Source organism: Juglans microcarpa x Juglans regia, chromosome 2S (genome assembly GCF_004785595.1).
Source record: "Juglans microcarpa x Juglans regia isolate MS1-56 chromosome 2S, Jm3101_v1.0, whole genome shotgun sequence".
Classification (NCBI taxonomy): domain Eukaryota; kingdom Viridiplantae; phylum Streptophyta; class Magnoliopsida; order Fagales; family Juglandaceae; genus Juglans; species Juglans microcarpa x Juglans regia.
In genome coordinates this window covers 13,155,764-13,174,690 of record NC_054597.1, presented here as the reverse complement: position 1 = coordinate 13,174,690, position 18,927 = coordinate 13,155,764, and the positions used below count along the sequence as shown (strand labels likewise).

General features: G+C 35.9%; 1 protein-coding gene and 1 non-coding gene across 2 annotated transcripts; both read left to right on the top strand.

Moving 5' to 3' along the window:
* The first annotated feature begins 5,411 nt into the window (after nucleotides 1-5,411).
* LOC121252422 (G-type lectin S-receptor-like serine/threonine-protein kinase At4g03230) lies at nucleotides 5,412-18,181 on the top strand. The gene is given in 10 exon segments (XM_041152028.1): nucleotides 5,412-5,421; nucleotides 13,845-15,286; nucleotides 15,564-16,094; nucleotides 16,306-16,476; nucleotides 16,589-16,797; nucleotides 16,876-17,086; nucleotides 17,204-17,441; nucleotides 17,579-17,661; nucleotides 17,664-17,728; nucleotides 17,816-18,181. Coding segments are annotated over 9 exon segments (3,153 nt in total). The 5' UTR covers nucleotides 5,412-5,421; nucleotides 13,845-13,947; the 3' UTR covers nucleotides 18,122-18,181.
* TRNAS-UGA lies at nucleotides 11,600-11,681 on the top strand. The gene has a single exon. It is a non-coding gene; the product is annotated as a tRNA-Ser (tRNA).
* Nucleotides 18,182-18,927: the final 746 nt, after the last annotated feature.

The following is an 18,927-nucleotide window of genomic DNA, read 5'->3' as shown; positions in this document are numbered from 1 at the left end:
TGGTCTTAAACAAAAAAAATCAAAACAAGAGGGTGGGTTTAGGTAGTTTACATGGCAAAGATACTACCATGCAATCAGTTAATGATAAAGGTCTGAACACATTGAGAAAATGGAAAAGGAGAGCCCGTGATATTGTAACAAACACAAAAGACAATGGTACCTCGATATTGGTTGATATCTCAAACTGTCTTGCAAGGAACAAATATGAGAGGGGTTGTAAAAGGAGTATAACATTGCAGGAATCTATTCCAAAGAAGACAAAGAAAAGTTATGACACCAAAGGACATCCCATGGTTAAGGCAGAGGCTGGGAACCCATGGTTAAGGCAGAGGCTGGTTCCCAGCCCTGCCATCATCAATGAGCATCTTGGTGTGGAACTACTGAGGGCTTGGGAACCTTCGAACAGTTAGTGTCCTTATGAATTTAGCTAAGGAAAAGTATCCCAACTTAGTTTTCCTAGTGGAAACTAAGTGCGGAAGGAACATAATGGAGGTAGTAAGGAGATGTTTGCAGATGGATGGGTGCTTCTCAGTGGATTGTGTGGGTCTTAGTGGAGGTATTGCTCTCCTATGGAAAGAGGAATGGAGTGTTACAGTCATCAATTATACAAGGTGGATCCAGCAGGAAGGCAGTGGATCAACATGGCAATTCACAGGTTTCTATGGACATCCTGATACAGGGACGAGAAGTAGTAGTTGGCAATTGTTGAAGATGCTCAAACCTACTAGCTCTATAGCTTGGTTGTGTGCTGGGGACTTTAATGAGATTCTCCATCAAAGTGACAAAATAGGTGGAGCTAGCAAACTATACAAAAAGATTGAAGAGTTTAGACAAGCTGTTGAATGTTGTGGTCTCAATGACATACAATCACATGGGCAGAAGTTTACTTGGTCGAATAATAGAAGTGGTAGGGACTTTAGAAAGGAAAAAATTGATAGAGCGCTTGGAAATAAGGAATGGAATGATCTCTATAACCAGGGCTTATGCACTGTTCTTCCTGCCATTAAGTCTGATCATTCTCCCTTGTCCATTGTTTTGCATAACACAAATGATGGGAAGAAGATACGGAGATGGTGTTTTAGATATGAGATGGCATGGGAATTGAAGAAAGAATGCCAGAGGGTTGTAGGTGAGGCATGGCAGAAAGCGTGTACAACAGATTGTGAGGCCAGATTACTGAGGACCAAGCTTGGGTTATGCCAAAAAGATCTATTGGTCTGGAGGCAGACACTTAAGCAACAAGAATATATGGATATCACAAAGGGGAAACAAAGTATTGGCCATCTACAGAACATAGGTACAGGCGAGCATTTAACATCTATGAAACAAATTCAGAAGGAGGTGGTATCCTCTATAACAAAAAATGACATCAAGTGGAAGCAAAGAGCAAAGCAGCATTGGCTCAAGCATGGGGACAGGAACACTCAATATTTTCACATGCAGGCAAGCTAGAGAAGGAAGATAAATGCAATCAAAAGCATAGAGGATTCACAGGGAAGATGTGTCACTAAACAGGCAGAAATTGGAGAGGTCTTCACAGGTTTTTTCTCCTCATTATTTACAACTTCCCACCCTTCGAATGTTGAGAACTGCTTGCATGCAATGGGCACTAAGTTAAATATGGACATGAAGGCTTGGCTTATAAACCCTTTCACTAGGGAATACATTACATCAGCTGTATTTCAAATGAACCCTTTAGGGTCGCCAGGTCCTGATGGGTTCCCTGCTCAATTCTATCAAAAACACTGGGAGGTGGTAGGTGAACAAGTGTGCAGTTATGCCCTTAAGTTTCTAAATCATGGTGGCTCACTCAATGATGTTAATAATATCTTCATTTCACTCATCCCAAAGTTCAAAGCCCTAAAAAAGTAGCTGATTATAGGCCTATTAGTCTATGCAATGTATTATACAAGATTGTTTCTAAAACCATTGCAAATGGGCTGAAAAATCTACTGCCCAAGATCATTGCCCCCAACCAAAGTGCATTTGTACCTAGAAGGCTCATTTCTAATAACACCCTTGTAGTCTATGAGATACCACACTCTATGAATTCAAGAATGAAAGGCAAAATAGGTTTCATGGCCCTTAAATTGGACATGAGCAAGGCCTATGATAGGGTAGAGTGGAAATTCATTGAAGCCATCATGACCAAGATGGATTTTCCTGTACACTGGATCAACATCATCTAGGCATGCCTCAACTCTGTATCTTACTCAATCCTTGTAAATGGAGAACCTCAACAGTGTTTCTTGCCTTCTAGGGGCCTAAGACAAGGAGATCCATTGTCCTCTTATTTATTTATTTTATGTGCAGAAGCCCTTACTTCTCTTCTAAATCAAGCTGAGGCACATGGCAATTTAACTCCTATTTCAATTGGAAGAGGTCCAATCACAGTGAACCACCTGCTCTTTGTTGATGACAGCCTCTTGTTCTGCCAAGCAAAGCCTGAGGAACTCCAATGTGTGCTTAATATCCTAGATTTATATGAGAAAGGCTCAGGACAAGTCTTAAACAAAGACAAATATGCCATCTTCTTTAGTAAGAACACTGCCCAGGTAACTCAACAACAGATTTTGCAGCTAGCAGGGGTCCAATCCACTTCCAATTTTGAAAGATACCTGGGCTTACCTTATCTGGTGGTAGGAAAAAGATAGCCTCATTCCATTCCCTAATTGACAGAACCTGGACTCGAGTAACCAATTGGAGAACTAAGTTTCTTTCTGCTGTAAGCAAGGAGATTCTACTCAAGGCAGTCCTCCAAGCCATCCCCACCTATGCAATGGGAATGTTTTGCTACCAGCATCTATTACCAGTAAGTTGAATCAGATGCTCAGGAAATTTTGGTGGGGTTTCAATGAAGACTCCTCCAAAATCCAGTGTGTCAATTGGAAGCAACTTAGTGACAATAAGGAAATAGGAGGCCTTGGGTTCAGAGACCTGAGATGTTTTAATATTGCTTGACTCTCGAAGTAAGGTTGGAGGATCCTACAAAATCCAACCTCCCTAGTGGCACAAATACTAAAGCAAAAATTCTTTTACACAGTTGGTTTACTTGAAGCAAAGTTGGGGACAGGGCCTTCTTTTGCATGGAGAGGCATATACGCTGGCTTAAAACTATTGAAGAAATGTCTCATATGGAGGGTTGGAAATGGACAAAAAGTAAACATTTGGCAAGACATATGGATATCTTCATTACCTTCTCAAAAGATTCTGACAATTCGAGAAGCGGATTGCTAGTGTGACAAAGTTAGTGATCTCATTGACCCTCAATTGAAGCAATGGAGGGAATCTCTCCTTTTTGAACTTTTTACTCAACAAGAAATAGAGGGCATCAAAGCCATTCCAATCAGCTTAGGGGGGAGAGAAGACAAATTAATATGGCAGTTTACTCCTAATGGCATCTACACAATCAACAGTGGCTATCATCTCAACAAAGAAATGAAAAGAGAGCTAGAAGGGGAATCATCAGTCAGAATAAGGGACTGCCAAGTGTGGAGGACAATTTGGAAACTTAAAGTACCTCCTGCCACTAAGATGTTTCTATGGAGAGCCTGTAATGAGTCTCTCCCCACTCTAGCTAATTTGAAAAGGAGGAAGGTAGTAGAGGACAGCCTATGTCTGATATGCAAACAGGAACCTGAGACTTCTGGCCATGCCTTATGGGAATGTATTGCTGCTAAAGATGTGTGGTGTCAAGGTCCAAAGAAAGTGCAGAAGTTGTCTCTCCAGAGTGATTTGGTTTTCAATGTTTGGGCAGGCCTGGTTGATGCTCTTGATCCAGGGGAACTAGATGAGGTAGAAGTCACAATGAGGGTGATATGGTCTAAAAGAAATGACTGTTTACATGAAAAAGATTTTAAACACCCACGGGATGTCACAGATCAGGCCAGGACAGAACTTTTCTCTCATAAGGAGGCCCTCAAACAAGATGCTGGTTGTACTCCAAAGTCTCTGGCAAGGGCTCATAAATGGACAAAACCTGCAGTAGGGTGTTTCAAAGTCAATTGGGATGCAGTTGTACAACCGAAGGAGGGGAGGATTGGTATAGGAGTACTCATCAGAGATCATCAAGGTCTTGTGATAGGTGCCCTTCGTGCTAACAAAACTTTAAGAGGCAATGCTTTTGATGCTGAAGCCTATGGGCTTCTTTTGGCAACTATTTTCTGCAAGGAACTTGGCTTAAGGCAGTTCTACCTGGAGGGGGACTCAAAACGGGTAGTGGACCTACTAAACCAAGATACTTCCAATTGGAGCATGGGTGGATGTCTCATAAAAAATTCAAGAACTATATTAGATTCGGCTGCTATTTGGTCAGTTTCACATGTATATCGTGAGGCTAATATGGCAGCTCACAGCTTAGCAAAGGCTGCACTCGAATGCATAGAAGATGTTTATGACATTGAGATATGTCCAAACTGTATTTTACCTTTGGTTGCCAAGGATATGATTTAGTTTGGTTCCATTACTTTGTACTATCAAGTTCATGTAAGTGTCTGATGATGATTAATGAGATTAGTTTTATTATATATAAAAAAAAAAAACTCCCGTGGTAGGGTTTTGCTATCTCCGGTGGCCAAATTAGGAAATATCAGAATGTGAATCTTTCCCTTATTCATTCTCGGAGCCCCGAGTATGCACACAAGAAAGAACACGCAGTAAAAACTATTTTATTTCCAAAGTGGGTGTACTCATATCAGAAATGTTGGTACCAACCATATAACAGAATCAAAGCCATCGTATCATAACCAGAAACATAATCAGATATAAAATCAGAAAATCATACCATAGGTTTTTCAGATGCATATCATATCAAACAGACTACTAAATATATTCATATCATTTTTGCATAATCAAAAATGGATTCAGAACATCTTCATATAACATGTATAAAATTCATAGATTTCATATTCGCTCTTTTTGCACAGTTAAGAAAATATGTCAAAATATTGCTCATGTCTACCTAGTCATGCTAAAAAGTATTTTATCTTTGTACAACTTTCACGAGTAATGCAGATCACATAACTAAAGTTGTTTTCACATTTCATTTCAAAACATAATATGCATATTTTTTTATAAAGTCAACTTCAATTTGTTTTCTTTTTATACAAAATCTAGCATAGAAAACCCGCTTATTTGGACTTTTTAACTTTTCTGAATATTTCCACAATAGTGATGAACAAATATCAATTATCACCTATAAAATAGACACAATTTACTTAAATCTCTAATTAAAAAAGTATTTTGATATTTAAGCCTGAAATACTAAAATAACCTATTTTTCCTAAAAATATAAAATTCTTGTAATCCTACAATATCATCACTTCTCAAATTAATTGATATCCAATTAATTTTCCCGACTAATTCTAAATTATTTATGTAACCTAAAGTGTATGGCTAACATATTTATTCAATTAAAATTTAGTCCATGTAAAATACATATCCAACTTAATATTTTCCTAACATAATCCCAACTCAATACAAGCCTGTTTTAAAAATTAAGCCGACCCTAACACACAATATTATAATGGTGTTTTGTAACAATTAATAACAGACCCAACGTCCGACCAAGACCCACATGAATGAAATAACCCAATCTGTCATGACTTAAATAAAAAGGGTAGAGATGAAATTAATATTAAAAATAGAATCTTTCATTGGAAGCTACACGTGGTCTTAAGGGCATTTATGTAAAAGAATATAATATGTGGGTAGAAATAAAGGCTAGGAACAACAAGCTTCAGATGAACTAGAGGGAGGGACCGTGAGATTAGGGGTGGACCCCAGCTGCCCTGCCCCCGTGCTCCCCTCCTTGCAAGGTAAAACACCAGCGGGGGCGAGGGGCAGTATGGCCCCAGTGGGGCCGAGCCCCGTACCCCGTCTTGCTTATTTAATTTTTTATATAAATATATATTTATAAATATTTATTATTTTTACTATATATATAAATATGGTAATAGTAGTATGTATTAAGTAGAATTTTTACTTAATACTTTGTGTAAGTGGATATGCCAAAGCAATACAAGAGTCCCACATTACTCAAGTGTGAGACTTGTATTGTCAATGCACTCTATAAAAAAGTCACCATACTACACTACAACTTACATAAAGTATGTACTAGAAAATTTAAAAACTACATAATTTTTAAATTATAGTGATATTTACAAATTTAAATTAATAATTTTGGTCTAAAAATGTGTTTTTTTATCACTTTTTGACCTAGGAATAATTTTTGGGCCTATCAGTTATTGAATTGGGCCGAGGCCACAGCAGGGTAAGGGATTTGCCCCCCTCCCCTAGCAATAGGGTGGGGTACCTCACCCAGAAGATGCGGCTGTAGGTAAGGGGCTACCCCGCCCCGTAGGGTGCGGGTAGCACCCTTATTCAAAACCTCTGGCAGATTTCTTCTTCAATCGATCAATTCTCTGAAACTAAACAGAAACCCATAATCTGTTTTTGACAATCGTAAGTTCTGATCCGTAGGACAAGTAGCAGGCTTACAAGCTAAAAGACCAGAATCAGACACAATTTCAAGGGCATATTTCTTTTATAGACCTTGCCACTTCAAGACCCAAAAAATACCTCAAAGTTCCAAGATCTTTTAGCTTAAAGTGCAAATGAAGAAAAACATTAAGATCAACAACAGTTTGTGAGTTGTTAGAGGTAATAATAATATCATCAACATACACCAACAGTGCCACAAAAGAATCACCAGAATGCTTTTTAAACAAAGAATAATTAGATTTAGACTAATTAAAGACATAAGCAATCAGAGTCGAAGAGAACTTAGAGAACCATTAGCAAGAGGCTTGCTTTCAACCATACAAAGACTTGAGCAGCTTGCATACTCAAGAATCTCCAGGTTTAGAAAAACCAAGTGGCAATTTCATGTAAACTTCTTCATATAAATTCACATGAAGAAATGCATTGTCTACAATTAATTGATGTAATTTCCAGTTATAAATGATAGCCAAAGCAAGAAAATAACGAATAGTAGTAAGTTTTGCAACAAGAGAAAAAGTATCAAATAGTCAATTCCCTCATGTTGACTATAACCCTTTGCAACTAATCGAGTCTTATATCTCTTTAAAGTGCCATCAGATTTCTACTTGCACTTGTAAACCCATTTAAAGCCAATAGGCTGCTTGCCAGGAGGTAAATCAGTTAAAACCAAAGTTGTATTAGCTTCAAGAGCACTGATTTCAACTATCATTGCATCACTCCAATGAGGATGTTTGATGGCTTGATGAAAACAATTTAGGTTCATAAAGAGAGTCAACTGATGAACATAAATGTTTGTATGAGGGAGAAAATTTGGAATATGACAAATATGAAAATATAGGATAAAGGGTACCTGAACTGGGAGAACCATCAACCAAAGGAGAAGTAGGAGTAACTTTATTATTGGAAAGCAAGGAATAATGATAATGCTGAAAGTAATTAGGTGGCCTCCTATTTCTTGTAGACTTTTGAGTGAGAATTGGATCTGGGACATTTTCTAGTGTATCATGATTATGAGGTAAAGAAATATGTGATGTAGAATTAAGTGCAACATCTGAGAGAAGAGTTGGCAAGACAAGATTAGGTTGAGATGATGAACGAGTTTGAAGCTCAGATGAAGAATGTATAGAATTAGAATCTGTTTTGAAGGGAAAAATTGTCTTATGAAAGATGACATCTCTAGAAATGATGATTTTGTGAGTATGGATATTATACAGCTTATACCCTTTTATACCAGCTGGATAGCCTAGAAATATGCAAGCTTGAGCTCAAGTAAAAAATTTTGTAGATGAATTACCAAGAATGGATGCATAACAAAGACGACAAAAAATTTTAAGATGATTATATTGGGGTTTAATAGAAAATAGTATCCCATATGGTGATTTGTTTGAAAGAACAGGTGCTGGTATTCTATTTATGAGATAAACAATAGTTAAAATGCAATCACACCAAAAATTTAAAGGAATATGAGATTGGAAACGAAGAGCTCGAGCAACATTTAATATGTGTTGATGTTTTCTTTAAACAATGGCATTCTGTTGAGGAGTATAAACACAATTGTGTTGATGTATAACTCCTATGTTGGCAAAGAAAGATTTCATGTCATTTTGAACTGAGTCTTAACAAAAGTGAAGAAATATTGTATATAAGAATGTGTTTCAAATTTAGATTTAAGTACATATACCCAAGTACATATACTAAAATCATATACTATGGTTAAAAAATATTTGAAGCCATTATAAGAGGGTATAGAGAAAGGACCTCATACATCACAATGAATGAGCTCAAACATAGATGTTGAAATGGATGTGCTTAAAGGAAAGGGAAGTCATTTTTGTTTCGCAAGAGGAAAAACATCACAATGACTATTATTCTGATATGTGAAGTTGGACAAGTCTGAAGCTAAATCAAGCAATCGAGAAGCATAAATATGTCCAAGGTAACAATGCCATATGTGAGAATTATTTCTAATAGAATTACAGTAAGGAAATGAACCAAATGAAACAAATTTACAAGAACCAGAAGTGCCTAGTACTTGTAGTAAATGATAGGATTGCGTAGCTACTCCAATCATCCTCCAATTGTAGAGGTTTTGAATATATCAGAAATCATGTAAGAATAGCAAAAAACATGATAACTATGAAATTAATTGGCTAACTGAAATGAGATTGAATGTAAAATTTGGGACATACAAAACATCAATTAGAACAAAGGAATCAGAGAGTCTAACTGTGCCAATATGTGTGAACCATCTCTTCCTAGCAATGAACCATCTCTTCCCAGCAACTTTTCAATCATCTAAAATAAGAACTTACAAATGAGTTTTCTTGAGTCAAAGAAGCAATATTCTTTCGAATCTGAAAATACAAGGTCAGTTGCTTTGAGCAAACCTCTCCTTCATATCATTCCACATCTCCTCGGCACATTCAAGGTAAATAACTGAAGCAACAATTTCCTTCAACATGGTGTTGAGCAACCATGACAAAACGACCGTATTACATTTGATCCACACATTGTGCATCAAATCTATGGTGGCAGGTGGTGGAAAAACACCATTAACAAAACAAAGTTTGTTCTTGGCAATGAGTGCCATAGACATGGATCGATTCCATGTAAGGTAGTTGGCTCCATCAAGTGGTTGGGAGACAAGCATTGGTCCAAGATGATCACCACTTTGGAGATAGAATGGATTAGAATAATCCTCAAAGGTATGGCGATGAACTGTGGAAGGAGAAGACGAATTGTGAGAGGCGACAACCATGAGAAACGTCACTTAGGGTTAGGGTTTTCACTTTACCTCTGATACCATGATAGAGAGAGAATGCTCGATAATGTGCTAAAATTCTAGAACCTATACTATTTCATCATATGGAAAAACTAAAATACAAGAATCTATAGTATAGTAACTAATGTACATCCTAACTATGGTGCACGTGATACATGTGACTAAAAATAATCTTTATACAATAATAGTCCTTTATCTTGTAATACTTTCTCGGCTCTTCTTTCTAATATAAGTTTCCCCTCCTTCACTTCGTCGAACTGAGAGGCTGGCATGGGTAGGAAGGGGAACAAAAGGTTGGTGTGGGTGTGAATGGGAGCTGAGTTACTCAAGTGTCTGATAGAGGTTTTGAATGTCAAAGGAAGAAAAAGAAACCAGGTAGTAGATCGGTAGTACTAGTAGGGGTGAAAAAACAATTGGTGAATCGGACTGAACCGAACAGGTAGGTTCGATCTGGTACCGGTTCCATTTTTCTCAAAACCAGTCAAAACCATTCCGGTTTCGGTTTTCTTTTTTCTAACACCGGACCGAACTAGACCGAACCACACCGGTTCATATATATATACATATTTAAATTTTTTATATGATTTTTTTTGTTATTTATAATTTATATAATTATATATAAAATGATTTTATATTATATGCTAAATTACTAATTAATATAATATTAAATTTTAAAATCCTATTATTCATGTACAATAATAATCTAATAACATAAAACTGATATAACATTTGATATAACATAAAATTAATCTTATAAATCTTAATATAACATTTGATATAACGTTATCTTAAAAATTTTAATTTTATAACATAAAATTAATTATAATATAAAATTTTAATTTTAAACATGAACATTTGATCATATGTTATTAATATAAACTATATACATATATATATATATATGTATATATTAAAGATAAATACATTTTATAGCATAAGAAATTATAAAATATATTCTTTTTTATAAATACATTTCTATACATTTGATCATATACACTCATATAAAAAATGTATGAAACCATCATATTATCATTAACATATATGTAACCTAGCATACTTATAAAATAAAAATAAAAACATATTATCACGAACATACATAATCAAATGTTATATCACTATATGATACTATTATATATATATATATATACACACACTAATACTAATACTAATACTAATACTATAGTATCATATAACTATTAATAATCCACTATATGATACTATAGTATTAGTAGATAGCTATATATATATATAATATTATATCATTATATCACTATATATAAATAACTATATATTATCACTATAAATTATAATATACTACAATATATATAGTATATATAATATATTATATATATATATATATAATATTGAAAAAATTGGAAGTACCGGTTTAGAGATATAGTCGGTGCGATATCAATTCAATGTATCTCAATTCAGTTCTAAAATATATTTAAAATCGAACCGAACCAAATCAATTACACTCCTGATATTAGATAATAAGGGTCTCATTACCGTTTATTTATAAACTTGTGCAGTCGAATCTATTTTAGAAGTCGTAGAACCCAGTGGCATGAGTGGAAAACCAGTGTCAGAAATTTGTAAATCCTATCTGTCAAACGAGAGTAAATAGAAGCCTAAACTTGGTGACTATCTCGGTAAAATGACATTGAATTTCCTGATAATGATTTTATTACATATGCCAATAAAAGGGTAGTGCTGGGACACCTCATTTCATTATAAAAGCCAACAAATTTAATTTAAAATATAATTATTTAATTCTCGATACATATAAAATTTGATTTATAAAATTTAAATTTTAAAATTAATTTATGTAAATGTAAACACTTTAATAAATATATTTTTCACACTAACTTCAGAATACAAATTTTCTTTAAAATATGACTAGATATATCTTATTAAGCATTGAAAACTGAGATGATTATGATGAAAAAAAAGGTTGATTTCATCCATTCAATTTTCATAATAATACATCAATTTTTGGACAATACTACTCAGCCGCCCAGCATATATAGTTGGTGTGCCCTAGTGTATTTGTACTTTTTTTTCTTTTAAATATTTTTAAACATCTTTAAATATTTTTAAAAATACACTAATTTATTAATAGTCACTTTCTAAAACTATTAAATAAAAAAAATTAAAAAAATAAAATACACGAACGGCAAAATAAGGAATCAAAATTACGGGACAAAGTATAATTTTTCTCAATTTTTTTAATCAAAACCGAAGCTTGATAGTCGAAGCAAACGATTTTAGCGAATGAATCTAATTTAAAGTATAACCAGCATTAGCCCAAGTGAAGTCGATATGTCCGAGTGGTTAAGGAGACAGACTTGAAATCTGTTGGGCTATGCCCGCGCAGGTTCGAACCCTGCTGTCGACGACTCTTTTCTCAAGCTTAGCCTCGCTTGCATCTCCACGATGCCACAAACACCTTCCTTTTTTGTTTTTGTTTTTGTTTTTTAAGCCACTATAGGTATTGGTGGGGCTTTAAGCCTTTAATAAATAAACACACAATTTCTCATTGGGGGAAAAAAATATTAAAGCTGAAGTGGCTATATAATATTATAAAGTGGCAGACTTATCTTATAGAGCCTACTTTTTGCATTGTTTAAACTCAGTAAATGATGTTCGTAACTTTATAAAGTTTTTCCTTTCAAAAAAGAAAAAAAAGAAAAGAGTTAAAAGTGTACTACAGGCAGACTTATAGAGCCTACTTTTGCTTTGTTTAAAGCTAAAGTACTTCGGGCACTTTTGCTGATGTCCAGCTGTTTTGAAATTATTTTCTTTTTTAAAACCGATCGGATCCTTTCATATACGTATATATTTTTTAATTTTTTATATATAATATATATTATATATAAAAAAAATTCTATATTATATGTTAAATTACTAATTAACGTAACATTAAATCTTAAAATCCTATTACTCTAATAACATAAAATTAAAATAACATTAGATTTAACTTAAAATTAATCTTATAAATCTTAATATAACACTTGATATAACATTATCATTAAAAATTTTAATATTATAATTTAAAATTAATATTACATAAACCTGTAAAATTAATAACATTAAACATAGACATTTGGTCATATGTTATTAATATAAACTATATATATTGAGTATAAATACATTTTATAGTATAATAAATTATATATATTCTTTTTTATAAATACATTTATATACATTTGGTCATATACGCTTATATAAAAAGTGTATGTAACCATTATATTATCACTAAGATATATGTAAACGTGCGACGGTGCAACAAAAGGAAGAGACGGGAGATAGCTGGACAGCGAGATCGAGAGGGAGTGAGAGATGCAGTTGGGTAGAGAAGAGACAAAGAGATAGAGGAACAAACAGAAACTTAATGGCATGGTAAGGGGCAACCAACGACGACACCATGACAACGGTGATGTACAACAGGGAGAAGGGAGGGAGCAAACTATGAAAGAAAGAGTTTGTAAGTGAAAACCGAAGTGGCATAAGAGTTAACGGGGAGTGAAATGGGGACATGCATAGCGGAAAAAGGAAGAGAAAGTGACCGGGGGAGGGGGGGGGGAGAGAGAAAAAGAGGGAAAAGAAAAGATAACTGCTAACTCAAAAATGATGTCATTTCTTCAAGCGGGTTGGGCTTCTCAGTGGGCCTAGGCAGGGCTTGGGATTGTGCGTTACACTAGGGAGGGATGGTTACCGAAAAGAAAACTCTAGGGAGAATTCGACGACGGCACTAAGGTTTCGAGACCCACGAAGATGCGTCGTGGAAGCCAGCCAACGGTGACGCGAATTTGATGACTCACGGAGAAAAAGCTAGCGCCAGCCAAGGATGAATAAAAAAAAATCTGTGTAAAGGGGAAGTTTGAGTAGTTCAAAAGTGGTGAGGGAAGATTCCATGTGAGAAACTGAAATGAACCGCCGATCGTGGGACGAAACACACGGAATGAAAGGTTTGCAGAAACTACAGTGCAAAGGAGAACCCACGAAGAAGAAAAACAGTGCAGCAGAAAAGGGGAAATAAACACTAACCAAATGACGTTGTTCGCGCCTCCTCCAAGTGATCATCAGTCGTGGGCTGGGTTTCGTGAAATCGAGCTGAGCTTCAACTGGAAATGGGCTTAGAGCCCGAGTGTTACACTACCTGATGTAATTCGTTGGCTAATATGCTAGAAGGGTGTTCGACTGGGGATCTAATAATTACTACCTATTTTTATTTATTTATTAATTTTATTACGTTGCATCAATATTGTAATGTGCACTTTATTTAAGATCTGACCTCTAAAAGAAAAAAAACTAAAAAAAAAAAAAGACAGTAAGTACTAGAAAAGATTTCCGAACTATTATAATTTATCAAGTATTTTGTTCATTGTTCATTACAGTTTTTAATTAGTTTTCCTATCATATGATTAATAGTGGAATTTATTATTAAAATTTAACAATATCATTTCTATTGTAAACCCCGACTTTCTTTCTAGTCTTTTCGTAGTCAATCTGATGCGCAATAATACAATCTGATGCGCAATAATACAATGCAAAATAGTGCTACAACATTTATCCAAGAAATATAGTGCGCAGTGAGTGATGTGCCGCTCGGAGTGGAAATCACAATTTTGCTAGGCCGCCTGCTTTCTGAGAATGAATGAATGGCAAGCCATAGAAGAAAACTCAACAGACGATCGTCTTCAAGATGCTTGCTTTCTTGCGTCTTTTTCTTCTTGGGGTTCTCTCTTCATGTAAATTGCTATCCTGGAGATATTCTTAAACATGGCGGAAGTATTTCTGGGAGTGAAACTCTTGTCTCCGCTGAAAGAACGTTTGAACTCAGATTCTTTACCACTAGGAGCAGCACCACTAGCCCCAAAAAATTCGTCGGAATATGCTATAAATGGGACCCAGATACAGTTGTATGGGTTGCCAACCGAGACAACCCATTGCCGGCGAACTTTACAGGTGTTTTCCTAATTGCAGAAGATGGTAACCTCAAGGTATTGGATAGCAGTACTGGAAAACAATATTGGTCTACAACTCTTGAGAGATCCTCCTCTACAAACCGAACTGTGAAGCTCATGGATTCTGGAAACCTAGTGTTAAGCGATGATCGCATGCCGACGAGTTTGTGGGAGAACTTCAAAAATCCAACCGATACTTTTCTTTCAGGTATGAAGATGGATGAAAACCTCACATTAACTTCATGGCAAGAGGATGATGACCCTGGAAGTGGGCTATACACGTTTAAGCTAGATCAACAAGGAGAGGGCCACTATGTAGTGTCAAAAAAATCTCTCCCTCACTGGAAAGGTCGGATGCCAGGTACGTTCTCGAGCTCAGATGAAATGCCTTATCTCATACCCTACTTGTTATCCAATTTCAGCGAGAGCGTCAAACATTACTATAAAATAGACTTTCCGAAAAACCCAACAAAACAGCGAAGTTCAAATTTCACAAGGTTGGTAATGAATAAAGCTGGGCAGTTGCAGTACCTGACCTGGGATAAGACGAAACGCATTTGGTCTTTGACATGGTCGAAGCCGGAAGACGAATGTGGCATTTATAACTATTGTGGGAAATTTGGGAGCTGCAATATTAACAATTGGCCATTTCTATGCAAATGTTTGCCGGGGTTCAAGCCTACTCACCTTGTTGATTGGGATTCCGGAGATTTTTCTGGTGGGTGCATCAGAAATTTGACATCGACATCAAATAAGATCGATATATTCTTGAGCTTAAAGATGATGAAAGTCAGCGACCCAGATTCAGATTCCAAGGTAGCAAATGAAACAGAATGTGAAACGAATTGTCTTGAAAATAGCCAGTGCGTCGCTTATTCATATCAGGAAGCTGAAAACATCACGCAAAGAGGTGATACTACTACTGTTAGTGACAATATCTGCTGGGTTTGGAATGAGAATATAGGTGATCTTCAAGAGGAGTATAAGCACCCTGGTCGTAACCTCTCTGTTCGCGTAGCTAAAGCTGACATAGGTAATCCCTTTTAAAAATGTTAGAATATTATGGAGTTGATTCAATAGCTGAATTGGCCAATGTATTATAGCTACTTTTCAAAAAAAGAGAATATAGATAAGGAAAAGGAAGTGAGAAACAATCAACTCTCACCTGGCCTTCAAAATCTTTGATTTTGTTAGGCAGTCTGATTTGGCCAATGTAACATGTTTTAATGCTAAACAGGTTCCTAAAACTACAAGGGGCAAAGCTCAATTTTTAGTGTATATTTTCTATTTTGAACTTTATACTCTGGCAGAATCAACTGCAAAGACTTGTGAGCCTTGTGGCACATATACGATCCCCTATCCCTTGAGCACGGGACAAGATTGTGGTGACCCCATGTACTTCAATTTCGACTGCAACAACTCGTCAGGCCAGGTTAACTTCAAGGCGCCCAGTGGCGCCCAACGTGTTGTCAGCATCAATCCAAGTGCACGAAACTTTGTCATCCAAGTCGAATTCGAAGAATATCTTGATGCTAGGAATTCAAGAACAATTCCGTGGCTAAATGAGTCATTCCCATTTTTTTCGACCAGCAAATTTATTACTGATATAGGCAACTCCATTGATCAATTGAAAGGCAGAGCGAACGCTTCTAGACAAAGCAAAAATAAAGTCGGCGTAGAGTTGAGTTGGAAGCCACCATTAATGGAGCCAACCTGTACTTCATCCGAGGGCTGCAAAGATTGGCCAAATTCAACTTGCAATGCAACCATAGATGGAAAGCTGAGGTGCCTTTGCCATCCAAACTTCCGGTGGGATGGCTCAAATTTGAATTGTACTAAAGGTTAGGATGGCTATGTCAGATGCCTCTGCAGATTAGACCTGTGTGATGTTATTGCTAAAGAGGAGTCTGTTCTATTTAAACTACTTTCTTGTTTAGCAATATCTGTTTTTTCCATTTGATCTTGAACATCATCATAGACCTATTCAAGAAGAGTCATTTCAATATTTTAAATATCTAAGTGAGACAGACATGTCCTCTTTCTTTCTTGTAGAAGGTGATTTTCCTACGTCTTCAGAAGAGCCTTCGAAAGAGCCTTCAAAAGATCAGCCTTCAACGAGAAAGATTCCATTGATCCTGATTGTTGTGTTACTTCTTGCATGTGTGACTGCTCTCGCTTGCATCATTATTTTTATGTATATAAGAAAGATGGCCAAGAGGCAAGGTAACTCCACAATCTTTAGTTTTATACCCCATTTGATTCAGAATGAAACCACTTAGTAGTTGAATCCTGTAATTAACATGTAAATACTAAACATGTTGTCTACGGCATTCAGAAGTGATAAGGGAGAAAAGAAAACAAGCACTTCACACATTGGACAGTGAAAGACATGTCAAGGACTTGATAGACTCGGTTGGGTCCATAGAAGAAGATGGGCAAGGCATAGAAGTACCCTTTTTTGATTTGGAATGCATACTAGCCGCTACAAATAACTTCTCAGATTCAAACAGGCTTGGGCAGGGGGGCTACGGGCCTGTTTACCTGGTAATTTAGAAGCATCATTTAGTATGTTCGTTGTAATAGTTTCTGTTAGCAGTAATATTGTGGGTAATTTTGTCGCAGGCTACATTCCCGGGAGGTCATGAAATTGCTGTAAAGAGGCTCTCAAGTGTATCACGACAAGGCTTACAGGAATTTAAAAATGAGGTGGTGTTGATTTCGAAACTCCAACATAGGAATCTTGTTAGACTTCGAGGATATTGCATAAATGTAGATGAAAAGATTTTACTCTATGAGTACATGCCAAACAAAAGCTTAGACTCATTTATATTTGGTTAGTTTCTAAACCAAATCCCTAATTTCTTACAGAGCTTGATAAAACTGTATCTTATTTGAGTAAAAGCTTAATCTGTTTCTGTTCTAAAATTGTGCTCTTCAATGGAAAATGAAGATAAAAATCTAAGCATGCTTTTGGACTGGAAGATGCGCTTCAACATTATCTTGGGAATAACTAGAGGACTTCTTTATCTTCACCAAGACTCTAGATTGAGGATCATCCATAGAGATCTGAAAACCAGCAACATTCTTCTTGATGAGGAGATGAACCCCAAAATATCTGACTTTGGTTTGGCAAGGATGGTTGGAGGAAAAGAAACTGGGGATAACACAACCCGAGTAGCTGGAACTTTGTAAGTTTATGGTAGTCAATATAACTCTGAAAGCTGATTTTTGTATACTATAATACCACAATTCTCGATCTCCAAACTCCATTGAACAAAACTCACGCATGTGCCAACTTTGTTGACTGGAAATTTTTCTAATGCAGGGGCTATATGTCTCCGGAGTATGCATTAAATGGAATTTTCTCGGTCAAATCCGATGTTTATAGCTTTGGCATAGTTCTCCTTGAGATATATGTGGAAAAAAGAATATAGGATTTTATCAATCAGAAGAAGCCATGAGCCTTGTAGCTTATGTAAGCAATTTATACCTTTCATAATCATCAGTTCTGTTTTTTGTCATCTTATACTTCATACCAATATCTACTTAAAAAATGTATCAGGCATGGAGATTGTGGGAAGAAAACAGGGTGTTGGACTCAATGGACCAAGCCTTGCGGGAGAGTTGCAATGTTGATCAGTTCTTGAAATGCGTTAATATTGCATTCTTATGCGTACAGGAAGACCCAAGTGACCGCCCCACCATCTCAAATATCATTGCCATGCTTGACAGTGAGACTGCGACAGTTCCAACTCCTAGACAACCAGCTTTCGTTCTTAGAAAAGGCCTGTCTAGCACAGCAAGTTCTTCTAGTCGAGCACACACAAGTACCGAATGGACTTCTAGTTTGCGAGAAACATCAATATGAATGAGATAAGTGTTTATAATGTAGCACTATGAAGTTTGCTGAGATAAGTCAGCTTTGTGATGTCTGCTGTTTCTTTACAACTGGAGCAGCTTTGTTTTCATAGCATTGTGCAGACTACTATAAAGTCGAGAAATACACCAACGAATGGGAGGCTGACTGGTTCCAGAATATATATATAAATATATATATATATATATATATAATCATCTCCATTCTTTCCATCTCTCGTGTTCCTCTGTACAAAAAAAATATAACCTTCTCTCAGCCACTGTCTCGCATCTCATCTCCATCTAGCGCCGTCGCCCATCATCGTCAAGTCGAAGCCTGAGGCAACTCTCTCAATCTCATAGCTTGCTATCCTTTTTCTTTCACTCCCGTCTACGTTAGAGCAGTGAGAATATCTGAAAAGAATATTTGTAAAAAATTAATGAAAACATAATAATAAAATATTAAATAATGATAAAAAATAAGTGAAAAGTAATGAATAATAGAAAAAGTAAGTGAAAAATAATAATTAAGTAAAAAATAGTAATAAAAGTGTTTGAGAGTAGTTGAAGCAGTGATAGTATTTAACAGACTAATTTGTGTGGAATTTTAAAGGAAACATTTTGAATGATTTTCGAATGTTAAAGTTTATTAAAGCTTGAGCTCCACTTTTTTAGTACTGTATGTAGTTCCTTTCAAACACAGAAGCTGTTTCAAGTTTCAAATAACGTTGATCTGAACAGATGGGGTTGTAATTTCTAATGGATCTGAGATTTTGGCCTTGCATGATAGATTCAGAACCTGATGATTGCGAAATGAAT